The 25949-nt window shown below is 41.2% G+C and overlaps 1 protein-coding gene across 2 annotated transcripts in view; it reads left to right on the top strand.

Moving 5' to 3' along the window:
• Window positions 1-25949, top strand: part of LOC112466024 (dipeptidase 1) — a 77417-nt gene that overhangs the window by 6770 nt on the left and 44698 nt on the right. For both annotated transcript variants that reach the window (XM_025033880.1, XM_025033881.1), the window contains exons 3-5: window positions 11038-11191; window positions 19473-19605; window positions 25392-25542. In XM_025033880.1, coding sequence (XP_024889648.1) covers window positions 11038-11191; window positions 19473-19605; window positions 25392-25542 — 438 coding nt within the window. The remainder of the gene's footprint in view (window positions 1-11037; window positions 11192-19472; window positions 19606-25391; window positions 25543-25949) is intronic.

Here is a 25949-nt window from a genome sequence, read left to right as displayed (position 1 = left end):
TGTACCTAAGTACATACACTCGCGTCTGCTCGCGGTAAAGAGTATCTGTATCGATGTATCTAATGTCCGACATCTTTTGCTGCTTTGTGTAAGAATAATTTCATAGCCAACGCGGTATCAAATTTGCGTATCATCATATTGTGGCGTTATGTCGTTGCTTTCAATTTAAATATTTTAGCATTCGCATTTCATAAATGTATTTACATAAAGACAAGAATATGGAAAAGAATATCTGAAAAAAAATGTGGAAACTATATTATAGCAATATTGTGTCGAAAAGTCAACCTAAATAAGCCCTAAGTAATAACCAGTAATAACTTTTCAAGCTGCAAAACGTTGTGAAAACCCGAACTCTGATTTCGCTCTTTGGTCGCCAATTCCACGAGCAAACTTCGAGAAACTCTCGAAAGTAGCTCTGATAAAGGACATCGAGGAAGAGGAGGCGCACTAGCGATTTCCTCGATGTCGGCGAGCCGAAGGTAGCTCGTTACCGATAACGAGTGAAAGCCTCGTCGGACGTATTGTACGCCGAATAATAGTCCGTCCTTCTTGCTCCGGCTCGAGAAAGAAATGCCTCGTGTGGCCCGCGGGCCACGTGTCGTTGGTTGATAAAACCGGGGGGAAATCGTACGCGGAATTTCCAAGCGAGAGAGCTGCCGAGCTTGCATCTCATGCAAATAAACGACCCCAGATGCGATAAGCAAATTCGGCCGATTGTACTTAAACTGCGCGATTATCTCGATTCGATTAAACGGGTTAACGTTTAAAAATCCCCGCAAATGGACGCAGAATACGGGATGCGGGATGCGGGATGCAGGATGCAACAGTGGTAACGTGCCGTACGAGGACTGCGAGGCAAGTCGGTTTCGCATCCATTCCCCGTTCTACATTACAAATTCGCGTCGGTTTCCGTGGAGCTTAAACTCTCAAGTGCCTAATGCATATTTTATGCACTCTCGATATGTGAGTCATAATATTCGAATAATTCTCATAACAGATTGCCGAAGGGAAAATAATTTTCTCTTTCATTTTAAAGTTCTATTACATCCATATTATATGAGATCTTTATTTCTTATTTGACTGGCGTGGTTGAGGGTTTAACGTTAATTATTCCAAGCAAAACATAATAATAGAGTATAAAATAGAGAAATTATAAAACAGAGAGAAAGAATATAAAATATAGAGGGAAAAGCGCGATTAAAAATTACAAGAATGGCGTTGCAATTATCTCTACTGTTTATTATCTCCAAGAACCAGAAACATGGTTCTTAATTCCGCTGGCGCCGTCAAATATATTCGGCCTGTAATTGAAACAGCTTAATGTGGCGTCATCGTATAATTAAGCCACGGCGACGAGTTTCCCGCATTGGAAGGAGGATTCCGCGACAGGAGATCTCGGAAATACCGTTGCCGTAAACCTGATAACCGCGATGGACCAGCAACCGTAATTACCTCGTTACATCGCTGCTGTTTATAGCTTTCGTCTCCGCGCGGAAATATTTAATTAACCACCTTCCTAATTTTCCGGCCGGACCGAATCGTGTCGGTGGGATTACGAGTTAAAAGATGAAGGTACGGTTGAACGAGGAATCCCAACATTGCCGTTACACGCCGAAAAATTTCCGAGTGTTGTTAACGCGAAAAAGAATTGTGAGAATCAGTCCCATGTTAGCAGCATCCTGGCTCTTTATTATAGCTCGACCGAAACATTCTCGAGGGTCTTTCGGGAGTGCCACGACAATGTCCCGAGTGATACTAATTATTTGCAACTAGATTTTCCATGTCCTCTCCTTGCTGTGACAAACCGTTGTTCCCGCGATAGACAATATCGCGTTTTCCCACATATGCGGAAAATTTCGTGCCGAAATGTGATCTATTTAATGAAAATGTTATCCCCTTCTTGTCGGGTAATGCGCTCGCAAAAGTGGGACGCACGTTTGTACTATAATTAGAAGCGTATGCTCGCGGTAGCAGAATTGAGGTAATGTCGTCGAAATAATGAAAACGAGAGCCATTTCCACTGGTATATAACCACCGAGGAAAATTTCACGATATCAAGTGAAATGCTTTTATATTAAATTTATTCCTAAATTTTTATTCAGCAGAGTGAAACGCGGTAATACGTACGGTAATACGGTGAATAAATCAGAGAAAAAAATATCAAGACACTAAAAGAGTTCTTTCTAAACATTTTCAATAAAACACAACACTCGAGCGCTTTGTAATCGACGTAGCGAGGAACTGAATACGCCGCTTCTACGAGAATGATTTTTACGGCCGGCCAGTCGGCCGGCTATCAATCGAGCGCAAATCCCGTAGCGAATATAGAACCGTCCCATTGCGTTATAATATGATCTCACGGTAGCCTACTCTATACAATTCTTCCTTACAAATGAATTCAGTCGACGGTACCAATAATTCGTCTCCATTCTTCTTTCCTTGAATTACTTGGTACAATAGCGGATTTAAAACGAGGATACGAAAGAAGAGGGAACTTCGATCGTTATCGGACAGAGGCTGAGCCTCCTTTCCATCCGCGTTCGGTCGCTCGTTCGTGCACTGTTAACGAACGGCTGCCTGACGAAAGGACTCTCATCCGAGTTCCGCAAGTCCGATGACTTCGCGGCTCGTTAATAAAATCAATTATAACCAAAGGAGGCAAAAAATTAGCGAGATCGTTTGAGGATGTTCGCGGGAATTTTAGATTAACGAACCTGACATCGAACTTTTGTGTCTTCTAGGCTACTACTGCACACTAGTTTCAACTCAATGTTTTTTTTTCCAAAATAAGATCTAAATTCGTTCATACTTTTGCGTTAACATTTCATCGTAAAAAAATACAAAAAAAAGATGACGAGTAATACTAATAATAAGGTAGGGGGCCCAAATTTCGTCCCCTAGTCACTTTTTCGTACCTGGAGACCCTATTAAATGATGTAAGAGCTCAAAAATTTGACTTTCACAAGTGACTCTGTTTGCCTTTCATTATACTACACACGTGCTGGCGCCGATAGCGCTTTTAGCGACAGGACCGAGAAATTAAAGATGACGAAATTAGACGCGAGAACGAATTTTGGGCCCCCCACCTTACCAATTTGCTTAGAAAATTTAATATTTTTATTAAAAAAATAGTTTACCTCTAAAATAATTTTATGATTATAAATTGGAATGATTTATCTTACTAAAAGTATTGTGTTAATGTTAAATGTTAATATGTATTCTCGGACTCTAATCTTAAGCCGGAGAAAGGATTAACATAAGAGAAAAGATATATATCTTCTTAAGCTTCGTCTCTTTCGAGGGATGTATCGTTAACTCTTCCCGTTCCATGGCTCCTGTTTTCGATTCCTTTCTTATCTCGATGCAGGTATAGCCGCTCAAAAAAGAAAACACCCTTATTTCCCCACCCCAGTCCACATCTACGAAAGTGGAACAGGCTCGATGGCTCGATTGTATTCGATGAAATCGCCTGCAATCGGACGACGAGAGAGATTCGAAGTAAATTGGAAATGTCCCGCGGCTCTTCTGATTTTTATTTTCGTATACAAAAGTCGTATCAACCAGGTAAATGAAAGCAGGCGAAAAGACGAAGACTCTGCTATATACAAAATAGTTCGTTATAGCAATGATTTTCGAATTTTCTAAAGAATTCGATCGCATTGTTCGAGATACAATAATCAGATATCGCGCGACTGCTACGGCCGCGTTTCGATAACGAATTTTTACGACAATTGAGATCGTGATCACTCTCTGTTGAATGTCGATTCCGGGAAAAAAGTTACGATCTCACATATTTGACGATTTTACATTCACACCAATGAGAAATAATATTTTTCTTGGTATGCCATTTTCTTGAGAACAATTAATCAGAAATTCGCATATCAATAAAAATAATGTCGTAAAATTAAAAAAACCGTGTTAGCGAGGAATACTTTATGCTACAGTGCGTGCGAGAAAATTTCAGATAATTTAACAATTCCGGCGTATTCAATTCCTCGCTACGTCGATTACAAAGCGATACAATAGCGGAGATGTCACCGCGGACTCAATCAAATAATTGGGAAAAAAATATACGAGAGGGGAGATATATCGTGCGCAGCGCCAAATGGAAAAAAATTGCGCATTAATCAAAATCAGTCGACGTGATAATTAATTAAGTTTCTTCCGAGAGAGATGTTTCCAAGCCGCAAATTTCGCACGGGACGGAAGACAGATGGCGGCGTTCATACCGAAGGTACCTCGAAATTCGGACAAAAACACGCTAGGTACTAATCCGGGATCTCATTCAGCCAGGATACTGAGTGGTAGACGGATTAACGGAGTAATTTGCAGCGCATAGGAAGTGCCGAGAGAGTAAACGATAAACTGTCCGGGAGACGGATAAAGGGAGGAGAAAATAGTTACGGAGAACGGATACGAAGTAGCAGGCAAGAAGCGAATTAATCTACCATATGTTGGTAGATGGTTAAAGAATCAAAGAACTTAATTTGTGCGAATCCTAATTCTAATTCTGTGACCATTGTCAGATGGAAAACCAAATCGGAGTAGATATAATTACAAAAAAAGAAGGGTGTAAGTAAATATTCGTGTATCTAGAAAAGGAACGAATATACAGGCGAGTGAATTTGTAAATGCGCGAGACAAAGGGATGGATACTCCGGCAAATATCCGACGGAGGAGACAAATCTTCGCAGCTATACGATCGTCAACGGCGAATGCGGTGAGACTAATTTTCGGTACCACACGCTCGTCGGGGTCCACGATATATGTGTGTGCGCCGAGAACTGACAGACACCAACTTCCGGTGGAGTTAATGTAGCAGCAACGCGTAACTCGATTTCACGGAGTTGCTCGAACGCGTACTGCGCGGCGATCCCGGGGACCTCCCGGGGACAGGATCCTATTCCCTGAAATCGGATCTGGATCTTGGATCCCAAAACGTGACTGAAAACTCTCGGATGAAGTCCGAGAATCGGGCGAACCGGTGGGACACGCGCGCATGACGAAAATCAGGCGACGCAAACTTTTGCGGAACAACTGTCGCGAAATTTCATTGATTCCGCTCCCGTTCACGGTTCGAATGGTAAATTGGGAAAATTTGCTTACCCCGCTTCGTTAGTAGACCCAAAGTTCGCATCCTGCGCAAAACGTCATCGACGGAGCTTAATTTTCGTAATATTCCGACTTGTATCATTTGATTGAAAATTGTGAAGGTTGGAAAAGGGGACGGAATATATTAAAAAGCGTGAAATGAAATAAATGGCAAGAATTTGAAGAAAAAAAGATGATTTATCGATTAACTTGTTTTTGTCTTCGATTATTAATCTGATTCTGTAGAAACTTCAAACGTGTATAATAATAAAATTGTCCGAAACATCAGGCAATATGCTCAAAATTTTTTAATCTTCTACACCACAATGTAGCCTGTTCCTCGCGAGTTTCATGAATATATGAATACATGAAACAGGCCATAACGTTTGCGTACGCTGAAGTTAATAAAAAAGTTAATAACGTAATAGAGATGTAGCACGCAAATAGCGCGGGGTCGCGAAATAAATTGTCACCGTTACGGGGAGTATCAACCCTTAAAACGTTGCAAGTTAGTTTCATGAGAGTAACTTTAAAGAGGTACTAACGAAGTTTACTGGTAAGCCCGCGGTTAGCATGATGAATCAGAGAGCTCATAAATCAAACCGGAATGGTCGAAAGCATCGAAAAAAAATTGCAAGATAATCGTCGATTTGTCAGTACACATAAACATAAGGTAGGGGGCCCAAATTTCGTCCCCTAATCACTTTTTCGTATCTGGAGACCGTATTAAATGATGTAAGAGCTCAAAAACTTGACATTTGCCTTCGTTAAATATCCCCTTACCTAAAAACCAAGCCAAATCGCCTGTATACCGAACCGGAAATGAAACCGAAAACCGAAAACCGTACCGTAACCAGTATTTTTGTCGGACCGGAACCGTAAACCGTATGGAAATTTTATAAAGCCTATAATAAAACCGGAATCGAAACCGGTACCGTTAAAAGTCATTTATATCTTCAAAAAAATTAAGACCAGAAGATGAAAACAGAAAACAATGAAGAAATGACATCTACGTCGAAATATCATCATATTAATTATTATACATATTTTATACAATCCGTATAAATTAAAATAAAAAATAAAAACTTGTGTATATAATGTAAAATAAAAACATATGTATCAAAAATTAAGATTTACAACTTATAAGTGCATATTCACACACGCTGCAGTATGCATATGTAAACAATTCAATTTAATAACAATTTCAAGAAAATTTTAATGAACCGGAACCGGAAAAATTGTAATTTGCGCAATATCGGTATTTTTGTTAGCTAGAAAAACGAAATCGAAACCGGAAACCTTTATTAAGTATTTTAATGAACCGAAACCGGAGCCAAACCGATATATTTTCGTCCAGTCCGGGTTCTTGATTGTTAGTACCCAAAAAAATTAATTTCAAAAGTATCTATTTTCGGCGAAACCAAAAAAAGTGTCTCTCTGCGATTGATGCTCCCAAAAAGAGCGAGCGGTACGACGATTTGTCAACATAAACATATCTCGTAAAACGCGAAAAACCGGTTACAAGTCGCGTGCATCCGCAGAAGCGGCTGTAAAACGGACGGGCGTTGATCTTTAGCGGATTATTTTTAATGAAAACTTTAAGCGGAAAGAACGATCATTCGAGTAACCCCCTTGGAAACGACCGCTAAACTCGCTGCTCGTTCCGCAAAGGCAATAGATCCGAACTGCGTCGGTGCGCACGACCGGAAGACTTATTTGCATGCCGGGTAACGTAACTGCGGCAGGCAAACGGAATATACTCGCCATTCATATGCATATACGGGACCAGCACCTTATCGCGCTTTGCCAATTAACCACCGGCTCACACTACCCACCATCTCTTAACCGGCGATCCGCCGGTAACCCTCCCCCATATCGCTTCGACAAACGGCAAAAATTCGTCGGTAGTTTCGCGAAATCGACACCGAAGTTATCTCGGTTCTTAAACACGCATTGCCTTGCCTGAATATGTATGAGGTGATCACGAAGGGACGAAGTTTAAAAGCATGGGATACCTTTGCAATTATTAATTGTGCCGTTTAAAACCCCCGCTATTCGAGAGCTCAGATTTAAATAGTAGCGAGAAAACGCCAGGCACTTGCCTCTGATGCGGTAATATTGACGCGATAATTATAAACTGCCATTATAATCATCGTCGCAATTGCCTGATAAAATTTCTACCCGGGAATCATTATCTTATGTAGTAGGAAAAAAGACAGACGCGGAGTCTTCTCCTCCGCGCCCTACACTTATGTAAACATATCATGCGATATATAAAAGATAATTTGTCACTTACAGGTACGATGCGCAACAGCGGAGTTATAACTGCATCGTAGCTACGTTGATCTGTAAAATAAAAAAATATCCAAGTTATTACGCAAGCGTTTAAAGTAATTATTATTTTAACAAGGAGATTATTGTATATTATATATATATATATATATAATGCACATTTTGAATTCTTTTATTCATTTTTGAATAGATATTTATTAAAGTAATTATGTAACTGCTATAAAAAAGTTATTTTTAATTATAGGAACGATATAAAATTTTATAAATTAAAAATTTATTTCTCATAAATATAAGAATCATATTAATTTTGATACTTAAAAAAATCTATAAAATAATTCTATAAAATATAATATCAAAGATATTTCACAAAAATAAATGATTAATTCCATGCAAGAGAGTATATCAAATGTTAAATAAAATAAAATATTACTCACCCCAGAGTTGCTCCGGCGTTGCCTGATGCCCTTCCCGGGCCTGCTCCTCCTCTCAGAATCCTTTGAAACCCATCATCGCCGATGCTTTGCACGGCACTCCTAAAATCAATTAAGTAAGATGCGATGAATGTGAATTGTCGCGACTTGACTTTTTGCGAATTCAAACATTAAAAATACGACCGTCGGCTCAACAGGCGTTAAAAATCCGTTAAAAAATTCCTCGTTATTCCCTCTCGTACACTCTACCGGCAGGAATGCCTGGACATAATACATATACATATCAAAATGTCCAGACATTCCTGCCGGATGCTGGTCAGTGTACATTCGCGCTTTTTCACGCCGATAATCGCACAGTGTCGGCTAGCAGAAGTGAGGTTAATGGTCGCGCGACACTTTGCACGGAACAACTCGGAGGAACTACCCTACGTAGACATTACCTTACTATTATCGTCCGCGTCTCCCACTCTCGCGATGTCTCGCGAATTCGCACGGTATGCAGTCCAATGCAGTCGGCGTTGATCGCGACGTCGTGAATCCACAGGAGATAGCGGAGTACGGAGTAGCGGAGAGCCGTGAGCCGTGAGGGTGGGAGGCGGGGAGAGACGAGGAGCGTTCGGAAATCGCGCGGCCAACTTCATGTCGACGCGTCGCGGCGATGCGGACTGACGCGGACGCTACATCTGACGACGTTACCGCTGACTCCAATTCAAAAAATTACTGACGGTTAAAGCAATACACGCACTTCGGAGCGACGACTTATCACGACAAAAGGGACGCGCGAATACGAATTGCGAATAAATCGCGCCGCGCGATATCCGGAAATGCGAAATGCGATCGGTCGCTACGTCGCGAAGGATCTCGCCCGGCGAACGAACCTCGATCGTTCGAGCACACGTACCTCGCGCAATGCGCGATTTCAGAGATCACCTGGCACGCCGCGAGTTCGTGCCGCGCAAGATAACGTATCTGAGAGAACACGGGTCTATTCGCTGTATACGTACGTCTGTAATTATGACCGTTACTCACCAATAAACGCGTTGCGACGTTCACGCAACTCGGAGCTCCGGAGCGATCCGTCTCACCTCACCGCCGCGCCGCGGCGCCGCGCCGGCCGGACGAAAATGGCGGCGGCACTTCACTCGCGATCCCGCGCGATACCGCGCGACCCTACGCGAGTCAACTTCACACCTGATCGAAACGCCGACGGACCGTTTAAAAATATAAAATCGACGCGCGGCACTGCAAACACGCGCGATACATTTCGTATTCCGTAAATCCCGTCGAACATATGCGATATTAATGGACACTCGATATATCTCACTGGCTTTCTGCTTTAAATCGCGTTATTCGGAAATTCGATAAATCCGCACTTCACACACCACACTGCTACCATCGCGCTTTCGATCCAAAAATCACAGAGTTCACAGAGAGCATAATGTACGAAGCTCGATACTAGATACGTCTTGTATTGCCACTTGATCGTTAACGAGGATAACTGTCAGCCTTAAACTGTCGCCACGAGACGATAATTTGCACTTCTCAATCGGCGTCGTTTCATATATCGATCGTCGATGCTCCTTCAACAATGAATAAGTCGAGCGCGCGATGATACACCTGCGTGGGGAGCGGACCGCGGCGCCTCGATAACACGAGTGGTGAGAGTGGGGGTAGGGTGATTAGGCACGCGGCGCGAGTTGTTTACGCAGGAGCTTGCGACCGTTAACAGCCGTACGTTTAAACGTGCCTGCCGGCCGGCCGGCTCGGAGCAAATATTTTTTAAGTATACGCGATTGATAAAGACAAACGCGCGGTACGCGGAAAGCCGACGCGACGCCGCGACGTCGCGATTGTACGTATCTTCTCGTGCTAAGCGGATATGTTTCAATCTCGTATCGAGTGCCACTGTGAGTGAACGATTGCTGTAACAATTAGCGCGCGTAATCAACGGGTGTCTCTTCTACGATACTCTACGCCGCGACGTCCGAGCTTCCTTCATCCATTCACGAGAGAGTGTGAAATATCGATTGATCGGGTAACCAGCGATACATGATATATTATATATCGCACCTTTTAGCTGCGAGCGCAACGTTACACGTGTCGAGCATTGAGAGTATTGAGACGTTACAAAAGCAAGTAAAATAAATTGAGTGAATAAAGTATCTCGCGCTGTGTTAATTTATGATATTATTTTATGTTTATTAATGCAGAAATATTAATATGGAAATCAGAAGAGCACGCTGTAATTGTACAATTACGAATCGTTTAAATGAGATTTATTCGAATATTGTCATTAAATACTATCTACGTATTTCTGTTCCATTTTATCAATATTTTTAAAAATTAAAAAATTATAAAGATTTCTTATAAATATTATGTTTCTTGTATTGTCAAAGAATAATCTTTAAAAATTTTTTCAAGTTCTTAATTATGCGACAAATATATATATATATATATATATATATATATATATATATATTTGTAATATTCTAATATTAATAATATCAAAAAATTCCACTTTCTAATAAAATATAAAATATACTTATTTCGAAAGAAAATTTAATATTTGGCACGTCAAAACGAATTAAATTCATATCTCATCTCAACAAGTATGCAAATGCATTCTTGTTTCCATGAAGCATTCTCTGTAACTTCGCGGAAAATAAGTTTGACACAGCTACCGAGTCCACCTGAAGTTGGACATCAGATAACGCTGTTATAAAGGCCAAACTTTGGCTATCTAGAGTTTCTTTGGTGATATTGTAGAACGAAATTACAGGACATCGAATTTTCTCGTTTGAAGTATGATTAACACCGGGAGCAATTAAGTTTAAGCTGTGAGCTCGAACAAGAGATGAGAAATGAAATGAATGCGTCTTGCATAAGTTGCAAAATTTTTGCCAAGATAGTCTGAAATATTCTGTCAATGTCCAAGTTTTTAGCCATTCTCTTCACAAAGAATCGCGTCGCAACGCTTTGTCTTTTCGGGAAAACCACGAGCGCGTCCGTGTGAAACAATTTTATCGGGGAAGTGTTTGATAGGAGTTTTCGCGCGCGAAATATATTCCGTGTCGCACACGCGTAAAGAATGTGTATTCCGCCGGAATAAGTTTATCCAACTGTTTTACACCGGCATGTCATGTTTAGCTTAAGAAGTTTAAAGGGTGGAAAAGTCACGGGCGACGTGTACGCGCATATATCGATCGATATCGTTTCTTTCCAGGCACAACGACCTACCCTGGAACATACGGAAGTTCCTGAAGAACCAGCTGAGGGAGTTCAGGTTTGATGACCTAAGTGGTATTCATCCCTGGTCACGGAGCGCTTGGAGCCACACAGATCTCAAGAGATTGAGGCAGGGCATGGTTGCAGCGCAGGTGAGTTTAATAATAACGCTAGCAACAAGAGTTCGTCAAAGTTATTGTTGCGGCTGCAGTTCGCTCGATCTATCGCGTGACTGATTGAACGTGCGGAAAATATTCCGTTGAATAACGCGCAGGTTCGTCAACGATTAATTGCTGTCGATATTTACCTACATAGAGCCCGAATGGCTCAATTTTTAAAAGTAAAATCTAATAATTCGTTGAATGACCTGACTTTTACAGAGATACTTCACGAAAATGAATAAGAATACCCCCCCGTAAAACTCTTAAGAAGATTATTGGAAAGCTGCTTATCAAACGTGATTTCTTGAATAACATTAACTACTTGATCAGGTTTTCATTGCTTTAATTATATACGTATTAGGCTCATGAGTGTTTTTATTGTTTTTTAATATTGTGTTTTCATATTAAGGATTTTGCATAAAACGTATAAAAAATAGATTATGATTATTTATTGCTCGTTAGGGAAAATGCACATCGTGCTGCCACGGGAGATAATCAAATGAAAAAAGATAACGTTGTTGCGGATTAATCTAAATTTCTCTCTCGGTTTTCGAAAACAGACTGGCAATTAGTCGAGCTTAACATGCGATTTTCGCCAACTTCGTCGCAGCTCGCGAGTGAAAATTAAATCCACGCGAATGAGGGAATCGCATGTCACCTTGAAGCCACAGTACCGCCAAATTGCAATTAAATGTTCGCACGTAGAACTCGACCTGCAGAGTCATCGACAATTATAACTAATTTAAAGTCGCGTTAATCCAGTCTGATTTAAATTCAAGCGGTTGCCGACTCACAGAATCGCATGCAGTTACTCGTTCATCAATATTGTTACGAAATGTTCGGCGTATCCTAAAGCCTGTTTTGTTCGTGGCAAGCGGGAATTATTAATTTATAGCGTGCCGTGTACGTAACTCAGCTATAAATCAAACAGCAGCGGTGCCGCGCCTAATAGCAATTAATCGATTTTACGAAGATTTCACGCCTACGTTAAACATGAATGTGATGATGCTCGCGACATCGGAGCGTCAAAACGCGTTGTGTGAATTTCGTGATTTCTATCACAACAGTAATAATTTAAAATTTTGCGTTACGTGACGTTTCCTCGCAGAGAGGAATACATGCCACAAAATGTACGTGTCATAGAAAAGAAAAAAGGCTGTATATCGAGCGTATTACAGTAATAGAAAAATTAATTATCATCCGTGTTACATCGTGCGGAACAACCTCGTGAACGAAATTTGCCGACTAACGCGGACACCCGAAATTATCCAGCAGATCCGATCTTCCGTGAACCGTGAATTTAACGAATATAAATTTGATCTTTCCGATCGCGCAGTTAAAGCTTTCACGCGCGACGCTTCCGCCGGGCGATCGTTAATAACGGGGATTAATCTAAAATCGCAATTAAGATCTGACCGTAAAAAATCGCCTCTCGGTTCAATTAACGGCGGGAACGGCTCTTTAACGACCCGAGGAAAATCGAGGCGAACTTGGGCAATTAATTTCCTTCGGTTGCCCGCCGTGCTTCACGTGCCGCCGAAAATTTACCACGACACGATCGGTTTCCTCCCCCCTCTACCCCGAAATACCTTCGATTAATCCCGCGAAAATCCCTTTCCGAGTGGCTCGGTATCGTATCGAATAAACTTCGGCATAGCGCGCGAAACTTTGCACGAAGTCGGAATATCTACCGAGCATTGACTCCCAAACCACATCCGGGGTAGCCTAAAGTGTTCGTTAGAAGTAAGAGAGCTAAAGTAGGAAAACAGCAAAAGTAGCAAAAGTAAAATTTTGATATACTCTGATAACACGTATTTAAAGGCAATTTTTCCCGAAAAAAAAATAAAAATATGCAAGTAGTCAAAGAACATAAAAGATTTACGTATCGATTAGAATTAAATATTGCTCAAAAATTAAAATACGCTGTAAATAACACGAATACTCGAGACCGTCCCGATTGGTGCTATGTACATTCCTTTATATAAAGATTTTCTTCAACTTCAAATGTTCTCATTATCAAAAATTACTTCCCTTTGTGCGTCGTAAGCTTATTGCATTTAAAGTAACTCTCAAAGGAGAGCAAAGGCTGCGTGGAGAATTTATTTACGGTACTTGAAGCGCTCGCACAGAACGTGCCTCTGAAGACGCAAAGTGCATAGTCGAGAGTTAACGTAGAAGGGAAAGATAAAGACGCGTATATACAGTCGCGGTGTGCACGCAAAGTAGTCCGGCGAAAAGTTTTGGGACGCGTGCAGATAAAGATATTCCTCGAAAACGTGTTTGAACGTTGAACCTGACGTGCTGCGCATGTAGGTCGTCATACATAGCCCGTGGTCCATTCGAACGAGAATCTTGGCTCGTGTTAAATAAGTGATGTGACTCACAATCAGTAATAGCGTGGTATACCGGTCATAGACTCTATACGATACAGCGCGCGAATCCATTTAAGAGCCCGATATCGGACGGCCTGGTCGGCGAGAACGAAGCGTGGCCCGTATACGCGCACGTTCCACACTATACATTCTTAAATGCATTGAATCTCGGATTAAATCGGAAGGAGGATTACGGGAGGATTTCGGTCTCGCGAATGCCGATATTCATTTTCGAGGTGCCGCGTGTGCGTCCCTCCCCGCCTCCCCGCCTCCTCTCTTTTCCGGTAAATCCACGTTTTTTCAAACGGGGATTTGAGGCACACGCGCGTGCGGAAATCGTTAAAACGCATTACGAATTAACGAGACTGTTACTCGCGCTGGAGATAAGTAAATAATACATCGCCGGAGATTACACCGACGTGAAACTTTTAGTTACGATGGAATCTGTAACCGCGACGGGATGCAGAAATCGAGCGTTCCCGACGTTGGCGTCGCGTCGAATGAAAGCGTAATGTCGAAGATCGCCCGATGTATTCCTACGTCGCCTCGGTGGTGGGAAGGAAATTTCTCAAGAGACCTTTGAAAATACCATCGTTCTCGTTAGCAAAGACAGTCTCGGGGTGATCCCAGCTATTAAGCGTCCCATTTCCAGACCCATTTATGGTGAGCGAGATACGGTGGGTCGCGATAAAGGGGTTGCCGTGATTCGAAAAGTCGTGGAGGCACAACGTGGAATAAGGCATCTTTGAAAAGGATCGAGGGTCTTAGTCGTTCACCTTAATGTTAAGGTATCCGCTTACCTTTTAGTACACGAGACGGGGGAGAAGCCAAATGAGCATCCACCGAGCTAACGAGAAGACGTGTAAATGCGCGCCATTTACTGTAGCAGGGTAATGAAATCATTAATGTTATTAAATGGAATATTAATTCGACGCATAATGAGTGGAGATGCTAGTAAAACGCATCATGTTTACCATGCGCGCGCCAACATACCGCCGCGCGTTACGAGCAATTTTTCATAATTAATGCCAATCTGCGATCGCGAGGTTTGCGAGTAATAACGAGGAAAAATTACGGGGATGATAGCTCAGCGCAACAATGCCCGGATAATTACGCGAAAACTTTTTCATAGATATCATATTTTTATGCGAAACAATTAATAACGCAATTAAAATTGGAATGCGGGGTAACGCGAGAATTTTGTAATTATACTATATAGGAGGCACGTAACGTGAGATATCGCATAGAACGTCATTAATAATAATAGAAGCATGCGCGATCGCATTTGTGCTGTCCAATCACATTTATACTTTGACTTTCGTTCAATTTGATTAATAACCGAAATTTTATTAACAATATAATTTAAAAAATTTTTCTGATTATCCTAATACAATCTTACATTGAAACTTACAAAGCGGAACCTTTGTGGCGATCGTATAGAGTCTGCATCTCGGATTATGTTCCGACCTCGACAGATCCCTTAAGATATCCAGCCTGCCAACATCAGGACGAAAGGGATAACCACTCGGTTATGTCCATTGGGACGAAGGCGCGTACACATTCATGTAACATGTACATAACGCGTACACCGAGTGTATACGGCAGCCAAACCGAGGCTGCCGCCTCGATCTATCACTGTCCTGGTTAATTCAGACGAGCTGGCAGTAGCCACAACGGAAGGTTACTCGCCATTGATCGCGTGCCGTCGACTTGCATAGAATCTTACATGGCATCGTGGCGTGAACGAGATTTTTCATCCCTTTGTACGATCACTTTTTCGACCAAACGCGCGACAGAGTACAGAGATTAATTTTGCTACTACAATATTAAAATTTCACTATTAGATAATACTCGAGATTTGTTAATTCTTGTATGCAGCATTTTTCCAACATTTTTCAAGAAAGATCCTATTTATTTGGAAAGACCATTTCTCTTGTATAAATAAGGAAAAGAATGAAAACATCTCACTACATCTCCTCACGCATAGTACACTGACGCATCGCAGAATGCGAAGAATACGCGTGACAAATACTTTCGTTTGAACCCCCGGGCTGTCTATCTCGAGAAACCTTCGGCACTTCCGGTACATCACAAAACGCGAAAGTGCATTCCAACTTGAGATGAGACGAGGCTCTCCGATTTATCGCGTCGGTGGATTCTCGGTGGGAATTTGCGTTACACTTTCGGTGACTTCGTTGCGAGAGAAGCAATTCGTACGAACGGGAGGAAATTTAAATCTCGCATGGTTGTTTCGGAATTTTAGGTACGAGAAGAGAGACCGATGGAAGATGAAACGCCAACGGCGAAACACAAATTCCATTTTCTCTTTTTTTTTTTTTTTCATATAACTGCGACCAAATTAAATTTCCATTATTGTCACGATCTCTCCTTATATATTTTCACATCCAATAACTGAACGAACGGCAATAAAAATGCAATTGTCTCATGCGTATCAATTGGATATTTGAACACGATAAATTTTTATAGCCAATTTTCGCTTCAAATTTCGTTAGTACTATTATCTTATGTCATGTCCAAAAAGCACGAGTAATAGTGATTGTTCAAGCGAACAGCTTATGCGCCAATCGCTCGCATATTAAAACCATTATTATTAAAGTGCAAACGTTTTGTCATTCAATCTATCTCGAATCCCCACAGATTGGTCAATCGTTAATTCCTTACAAGTATCATTTCATATTTATCAAAATACTTTAGTATAGTTAGTATTATAGTATTATTAATTGATGTATTTTGTAATAAAGGCTAACAAGCACTTTGAATTATTTATATATGATAAAAGTTTCGTATTATTTTTAATATTATTTTAAACCAGGAATTCTTAAAGATTTTGTAAGCTTGTAATTTTTTAAAAGTCTGAAAATTTTTAGACATTTTGAAATTTTTAGGAATTTTAAAACATATTAGACATGTGTGAAAAATTGTACTGTTTTATAGTTTATGTTTTTTATTAAAGATGATAAGAATGTGCAATAATATCAGATTTGAATAAAGTTATGGTTTATATAATTTAATCACAACAGTAATTAATCACATTTATAGTAAATGGTATTTTTTACTCAGATGTTGGTATAATTTTTACCGTTTATCGAAGTTTTTAGTATTGAAAACTTCCAAATTTCAAAAATTTTTAACAATTTTGACATATTTGATATAAAAACCATTAAATTGCTCAAAAAGCTTTCGAGATTTTTTAGCATTTATAGAGTTTTAAGTTCTACAATAAACATTTAAAAACTTATGGAATAAGAATAATGTACAATCATGTTTTAATACTTTGAGAAATGGAAGTAAGCGACACCACCCTTACAGAAATTTATTACTGTATAAGTGATTATTTGGCTAGTGATTAATTACTTATTTTGAGTATTAAAAACTGTGCTTTTAATATTTAAAATAAGTAATTAATCACTAGCCAAATAATCACAGTACTAAATTTCTGTAACGGTATAACACGACACGTTTAAAATTTATACGACGCCAAATGTGAGAATTAAAGTAACGCGATGAAAAAGAAAGCAATTTTTTAAATCGACTTTCATGCGCGGTCCTTCGCGAAGTGGTCTGCCCGGAGTAAGTTAAAACGGCCGTCTTAATAGCCAACTCGCCATACAGCCATCGTAATATACAGCCACAAAATTGCTAAAACGTACATAAGAGAGACGGCCCTTACAGTTCGCCTTTAAGTGGAATCGCAGACGCGACATATGTTCTATACACCGAGAGGAGAGTATTTTTACGAACGTCTGACCTAAAACTCGCCGTGACTACTGCTCGTTCTTGTGCGAGGCTGAACTGGAGGTGCGGAAGGGAAACGTATACATACGTACACACGCGCGCACATGTTCTGCGAACGTCTGACCTAAAATGCTGCGGTAACCGCTTCCTTACAGTGTCCAAAGAATGGAAGATGAAAGGTGATTGTGCTAATACAGATGTCAGTAATATTCCGCTTAATATCCCTGCATTTTCTCCGATGCAAGATTAGCTCTGTTCTTATAGTCTTGTAAAATCACGTTTCTTCCACCGTGACGTTTGAAATTAAGATTTCGCGTTTAAAATTGAGATTGCTGATAACGCGACTGCGAATCCGGAACGGAACGGTGTCCGTTTGTATATATGAACATATCTTCTGTCCCATATAAAAAGTAAGAAAATTATAATATCAGGCATTAATATCAGTTAATATTTTGTCCATTACTAAACAACTCCAAGGATAATGCTCAAATAGACACCATTGAGAATTCCAAGTCTTTTCTTTTTCGATTAAAGCGCCGCAAGTAGTTATTTAGCTATATGTATATGAAGGCAATTAGAAGTTAGAGTTAGAAGCTCCCGTCTTGCTCCCGTTTCTGTTTGGCGCACCGACATTAAACTGAGCGAGCGTAGGCTGAACTTTCCGCTGTCGTTGAATTATTTACTCGTCGCAATTAGCCGTCTCGCGGAAGAAAGTCGCGGAAGTATTCGAAACACAGACGTCTCGAATGTAATTACGACCGCTGGCATCGCGCGCGATTAAAGCCCGTCACTATTAGCGGGCGTTGCGACTCGCGAGAGTGTAATTTCTGTCGGCGGCAGACGTCGAAGCGGGACCGGGGGATGAGCACGAAGAAAAACCGGAAGAGCTCTCGCGCCTTCTCGTGTACGTTGATTTACGGCACCGCGACGGTAACCTCACGCTTCGGACATAAATTTCGTCCGCGTTGTTAAATAAAACTTCCCGCCGACGACGCGCGATGCGCGCACTTGTGCATAATGCGGAAAATTCGCGGCAAAGTAAGACACCTCGGCCTCGGTTCCGACCGGGCGCAAGAACTTAATGTTTCTCATTTCCAAGTTCCGACGGTGTCGTCTGACGGGACATCAGCCAGCGGTCTCTTGATAAGAATTTATTAACTTCGCTTAATCGCGTTTTCTCGTTTTCTTCGAGAAAAATATGTGTACGGACATAGTGAAGCACACGAAAGGCAAGGAAAGAAATCTAATCACCGGGTTGTTTAACTACAAATGATAAACGTCTAAAATATGCGCATAAATTCCCTAATGTCAAACGGATGTCGTAACGAGTAGGAGAAACTAATTGTATCGCCGTACACGACGATCTCGCGTGACGGGAGAAAACAGAAATCGCGATCTTTGCATCGCGTGCCTTTTTAAAATCGCATTATTATTTTTGCAACGCCAAGTACATATCGTGCATGGAGCGTAACCTTAAGAGACAGCACATTCAGAGAATTCAAATTATACCAAACCGAGCCGTTACATTCTTGTTTTAAACATTGCATTGCAAAGGGACTCTTAAAGTTTTCGTTATTTATGATCGTCGTCGATATCAGGCTATAATTTAAAATGCAAATAACCCCCGCGTTTGTAGACTGTACGTAATACGCATTTAATTATTCCTAGCGTTATCAGATGTTGGATTAAAGCGGAGCATTATATGTGTCAGAAAATATCTCGTATAATTAGAATACGAATGCGATTAATGCTATCGTGTTTTAAACGCGAGTATAAGCCCACGAGCCAATATTGAATAAAGATAATCCTTTGCAATAAATCGCGACATTTTTATCGATTTTAGCTTTAGCATAAGAACAGCCTACTTTACATTACAGTATCGTTATAAAATATATCCATTAACATAATAAATTCCATAAAGTTCGTCGATGCAAAATTTCCATGTTTTTGAAATAATGAAATAATAATCAATTTTGAATTTGTATACTCGTTGTATATAAATTAGAATAAAATATTAGTGTATTATACGATTTTCGCGTATTAAATATTAAAAAATTAGGAGCGCCGCTCAACGTATTTACGGATTAAGCAATAAATTGATAAGTGCGATTTAACTCACGTATTTGGCTATTTTACTGTTGCAGTTTTGGTCCGCGTACGTGCCCTGCTCGTCGCAGCATCTCGACTCGGTCCAGCTGGCCCTGGAACAGATTGATCTCATTCGACGATTGGTCAACAAGCATTCGGACAGTATGGTTCTCGTTACCACAGCGGAAGGTTCGTACTTTTAACCACTCATTTACGAGCTCGCGAATGCGACGGTAAAATTAAGAATACATAAGACATTAGGAACGTTAAATGCATCGCGAGAATGAAGATTCGCCTCGCGATACATTTGGCGTACGGCCAGTTAGATTTCGACCTCAGCTGCGCTCGATACTTTGAACACTTTCGATTGAGTTCGCTCGGGGTCGTCGGCACTTCACCGCTCACAAAAATATGTGGGCGACGGTCCGCGGGAGAACTTTCGAAAGCCATCAATTTAAAATCCTCGCTATTTTTCAGTCGACAGAAAATTTATCCACCTCGAATTACAACGAATATTCCACTTAACCCTTTAATGCCGGCCATATTACTTGATAATCCGAGTTTCGCCCGGAGATTAATGTGTTACGCGGCGCTGGATCAATCTTGCATAATTGCTCGCTATATCAATCTACTCCCCTACCTCCCCTACCGACCCGGCTAATGTTTAAAGTTACAGAGACAAAGTCCACGGTATAACTCCCCTCGTCCGTGCAAACAGATTTTTAGATCCATCCTATGAAATTTTTTCCCCCGGCCGTTATCCGCATTCTGCACCGACCCTTTCCTGGTAATCTCCGTGTCTCGCATGTTTCGCATGTTGATGGATATTCGCGAAAATAAAAACATAACTGGAAAATGTCGTCCTCGGAAATGTGTCGTCTGCAGCACGTGTTTGCCGCGTACCCGGCGTCTGGAGCCAGCGAATCGCTACAGCATTAAATTTTCATTGTCGAATCGTGTTATCTATTTCCCGCTTCGACATGTTCGAGATCCCGTGACACTTGGAGGCAAGCGAGAAATCGTCATTTTCCATTCCGCGCTTCGTTCTCACATCCTCCCATCATCTTCGCTACAGATTCTTTCACTCAAAAATTTAGAATGCACTTTAGACTGCGAGGAAGAAGCGCTATCCGGGAAAACGAGCAATCGCTTTTCCAACGTAAGAAGCATCTTTCGACCTCGTCGAATCCATTTCAGGATGATCCGTCGAACAGTTGAGTTTTCCAGGCGATGTTACACTAAAGAATTGGAAAAAAACGAGAGTGTAATAAGATCGATCCGGGAGAAACGTTTCTCTCGCATCAGTTCTCCTCTATTTTTAAAAGCGAAATTCCCACACAGAGGATGAGAGTCTCTCACGCAGCACTGAACAAATTTATTGATTCCATAAAAAATCTGATGATGATCCAATACACTCGTATTGGTAAAAATGTAACATAGTATTTTGACGCTTTTCAAAAATTTCATTTACACGATGAAATTTGTATGCCACTTTGTTCCATATTCGTTACTGCCGCATCGCAACAACAAATCGTTATAACGTTTTCCATTTGTTTTTTAAAAGATTTGAATTTTTGATAGTAATATTGGCTTCTCTTTTGCAAAAAGATTAAACAAATATTATAGTTCACTGAGATTTCAATAAAAGTCAAAAAGATATACAGAAAAAAATTAAAAGATTAGAATATGGTTCATACACATTTTTATTTTAGAGATTTCACACATACCGTATGAATTGCCTCACTCTTGCGATAATTTATCAATAGCTCCATATACATTATTTATCAAAAAAGAAATTGCTTTAAAGATATTTACTGTTACATTTATTCTTATAACTGTAATAATCGTAATGTTTTGATATAACAAACATTATTCATGTCGAGATTTCGTAGATCCTCTTTCAAACAAAAATTGGTGAATCAATGAAAGAAATAACAGAAAAAGTCCAATACAACATGATAAATCTGCGACATCATAAAAAAAGAACAAGAAAAAGAACATTATTCCTGGTAAATAGCATTGCTTTATCGATTATCATATGCATTTCTAAGAAAAGACGGATTCGCGTTACAGAGAGAGTTTGATATTACGAGAAATAGTCATTACGCTTCTGTTTCTCCGCAAGCACTATATGAATAGAAATTACAGCCCCTGGGCAATGAAATGAATATTTCAACCAGACACGAACTTAAGCGATATTGACGTATCGCATTATATTAAATTTTTACGATATTTATTCAACGAAATCTCTGCGATAAAATTATTCGAAGAAGTTTAAAGCGAAGGAGATTGAAGCGCATTTTGCTAAGTATAGATTCGGGATTATCTGGTATATAGAAAATTTCATACAGATTCCTGAACTCTAATGGAATATGTCGTGTTTCTTTTTCGTTTTTTAATAAATAACATAAAATTCCTTCCATAGCTTTTCGCCACTACGGTTGCTATTGTTTCTCTCTTAACGTTCCGTTGCTTTCGATACTATTCCTCTATCCTTTTCCCTCTCTCTCTCTTTGTTATTTTTAATGCGTCTTATTTTGCGAGGATGTGTACACGTCAGACGAATTCCTAGAAAATTTCCTATATTTGGTGAGCAAATATTTGCTGCTGGATTTCGCCGTCCCGCTGTCACAATGCGCGCTGTCTAAGCGTAACGCAAATCCGATGGGAAGATGATAGAACACGAGGAAGATGCGCCGGATGGTAAATTCCGACTGGATTGGAAAAATGTCGGTCCGGCGCTGCCGACCGACGTGCTCCGTTCGATAACCCCGAATGTCGACGACTGCACGTCGCCGCGCCACGCCGCGCCGCGCCGTATCCATATGTAAATGAACATAAAATACGCATATGTACGTTCATACATACGGACAGCTGATTGTACCGAAACCGACAGCTCGTCCGCGTATTCTTCGCGTCGCGAATTTTTTCGCTGCTGATTAAAAAAGGCCAAGGTATCTCAGAGAAAGAGAATACAGACGCTCGCCGTAATTCTGCGACGTTGTTCTGCATTTTCGTCCGATATTTTCAAGTGTCGAATCTACCTCGAGGAATGACGTTTCTGGAGGAAAACAATTTTGCACGTACCGCCTATGATTTCGTGTACCTGTCTCGACGGAAAAAGAAGGTCGCGTTTAATTTTCGGAGCTGCATTTGCGTTTCCACAAAGAGAAAATCACGTACCTATACTTCACCGTACGCGCGCAATCTATTCTCGATTCATATTTTTCGAGGCATTACCTCCGCTTTACTGGCAGTGCGCGTTATGCGAGTGTTGATAGAAAGATAAACGATCGTATGTCACCGTAAAGCAAACCGCGTGCCCGTCTTTTTAAAAATATGCAAATTTCATGCACGTTACACACACGGTAGCGCGTTATCTCTCCCGGCTGGAAAAGGGGGGTCGCGCGAGGAGAGTTCGCGAGCGAGAAAGTACAAAATATAGCACTTTGGGGAAGCAATCTGCCAGATGGAAGAAAGGGCGCCGCTAGAACGCGGAAGATGAGAAATTCCACGAGGAATGGAAGAATGTTCCTGAAACCATGGAGCCCCGCCGCGCCGTAGCTCCTCCGATAATGTCGAAACGCTGGTCTTGGTATATACGTGCGCGGGCACGTACATACATTCGCATGCACTTCGTGCAGAATATATATACGTGCATATGTACGTGCAGAGACACCCGAACCGATACACTCGCAGGTTCAAATGTATCAGCGTTACGTGCGGGCGGGTGCAAAAGTATAAATCGCGGGACGCACTAAATCAGGGGACCATCGACAGCACGCGTTTTATTCGCGTCACTCCTTTTTCGTCCGTTCGTCCATTAGAGAAGCCGTAATACAACGTAATCGCCGACCACGTCAACGGGAAAAATTAAAGCCGCGACAAATGACGTTTTCGCTATGACGCACGCGATTTATTTCAGGAAATGCGAAAATGCGGTCGGAAGAAGTGCATCGTTAAGCTTTTTGCCGTTTACAAGTCGGGGTAGGAAAGGGACTCGTTGAGGGTCGAAAGAGTCGGCGCTAAAGCGATCTTGAATAGACACGTCAGAAGTTTTCGTATTGAAAGATGGCTTCCGCGATCTGTCTTCCTAAAACAGGATTATACATTTAAAAAGTATGCAAATTGTAGTACAGGCACTCTCCTACTTACGAACTTTCGTTTCACAAACTTTCGCGAGTATACGAACAAAATTATAATTCGTCAATGCCAGCGCTGTGAGTCGCTTGCATGAAAAAAAGATGTAGAACCATTTAATCTTGAAAGAATAATTCGTGCTTTTGTAATTTAAGCAAATATATTTTGTATGTTCTTTTTTAAATTTAAAATAGAATAATAATTTTAAGCTTTACAAACGACTTTAACCTAAAACTGGCGTGTCCTTAAATCGTAAAATTGAATTTATTTCCGAAAACTTTTTGTCCTATACAAAAGCTCTATCTGCATGAGCTCTTCAATTATCGATCGTTCGGCCGGCACGCGAGAGCGTAAGCGCACGTTGAACGTATTAAAAATATACACCGGTATACATCGTAACGATGCAACACAGGTCGTTATTATGTATTCCGGTTACTGCTTTTGTGATATTACCTCGCTGCGGAACGATATTTTTAGAAGCGCGATAATCCGCCGTCGGCGTCAAGTGTATTACTTCCACCTAGCTGCCGTGAATTCTTTGTAATTGGATGATAAATTACACCGCGCACTTTTTTCCCCTTTTATCGGACTCGTAAGCCACCATAAGCCGACATCGAAGTATCGCAGACGGCCAGTAAGAATTCGCATGGGGGGGAAAAAAAGCGTTATAAATATATATTCGCGCGTATCTATGCAATTTTACGCAAACGTATTGACAGCGAGACACTTCGCGGAGCCCCAACGCGTATCCAATAGGGTATTTTAATCAAATCCGCAAAACGCAGACCGCGAAATTGAATTTCCCGATACCGCCGACCAGATCTCGCGCCGCGCCGTCGAATTCGATTAAGCGATTAAATGTCGCAGATCGAATTCGCGGAACGCTGACAAAACGCCCGATTACCGACTGATTAAGAGCTCCGGCTCCGTAAGCCGAGCTTTTCTTCGATCGGCTTGGATTTCGGGCTTTGGGGCGTCGTACACCAATCACCGGGTTAATTAACTTTTATTTACACATTGTAATTAACGATCGTCGCGATGAGACATTCCCGATAATCACGGGCAATTTGAAAGATTTAATTAATCTGACGAGCGGAAACGTCGGATAAGCTCGCTTAATCATGATCCACGTGCATCGCACATTGTGCACGTAATTGAATTTTACACTCGCATCGTTCACGCTCGAATAGCGCAAAATAAAAGGGGAACATGGAAGTCGCGAAAAGATATTACGTTTAACTAAAGAATTTTTCTCCTCCGATGGCACTTTCGTCCCGGACACAATTCCGGAACGTACATAGGTACATACATACGTCCATCGGGAGCGCGCGTTTCGGCGCGACTTCGTCGTTGTTTTCCGATGTTGTGCAAAGAGAATTTGCAAACTTCGCAGATCCACTTACCATCGGTATTACTTATCGAAAGCACGGCCGGAACTTCGTAACGACGTTCCAGCCGTTATTAGATTCACATGTCATTCGCGTTACGTGCAAAAGCTCGCAAGAATAAGATTATTCCGCCGAGAAAAGTTAATGGACGATGCACGATTTTAGACGAAACGTAAAAGAACTTCTTTCCGCTTTTTTGTATATAATGCTAAACGGTCGCGAGGGTTAAAAGTGCATCATATGCGGGGTTTATCTGCCTGAGACACACGTCCGAAACATCTCCTCCACCTCCGAATTATCAGGATCACGTAATACAAATCTATCCTGTCAGAGCAAGAGTCCGTATAATGATGACGAGACTCAGCTCCAGATTCTCGCTATTACTAGTGAATAACGGCGACAGGAGGGAAGGGATAGCGCAAAGTAAGTTATAATACATGATTTCAGGTATCGAGAGGGCGCACAAAGAGGCTAGATTAGCGAGCCTAATAGGGGTCGAGGGGGGCCATGCTGTCGGAGCGAGTCTGGCGGTCCTGAGGATGCTGTACGAACTGGGCGCCAGGTATCTCACCCTCACGCACACGTGCAACACGCCTTGGTGAGTGTGCCAGCGCAGAAATAAGAGTGTCGGCGATTAGATTCTAAAACGATGCGCAATGGAGAAGCGAAAGCAAAACGCGTTACACGAACGACCGGCGTCCCGTTACACTCGTATCGCGCAAGCTACAATTTCGTTAGACTCCTTTAGAGTTATATGTACATAAAATCGAACTCCAAGTCAAGCTCAAACCCGTTTTATTCAAATCAAAGCGCCAAAAGCACTAAAAGCAATCTGATTAAGGCGAAAGATTGCTCGCTACCGCATGGCAACTTTCCAATGCTAAAACCGATCTATCGAAGCTCAAATATATTCCATTTTTCACAAATATCTTTGTAAGAATTCATCGTTAGAGCGTTACAAGATATCAGGAGCATGTATCTAGCGAACGAAAGAGAATCGTCGAT

The sequence above is a fragment of the Temnothorax curvispinosus genome, unplaced genomic scaffold (genome assembly GCF_003070985.1).
Source record: "Temnothorax curvispinosus isolate PA1 unplaced genomic scaffold, ASM307098v1 QBEX01015766.1, whole genome shotgun sequence".
NCBI lineage: Eukaryota > Metazoa > Arthropoda > Insecta > Hymenoptera > Formicidae > Temnothorax > Temnothorax curvispinosus.
The sequence above is the reverse complement of the archived record's forward strand: the minus strand, read 5'-3'. Positions and strand labels throughout refer to the sequence as shown.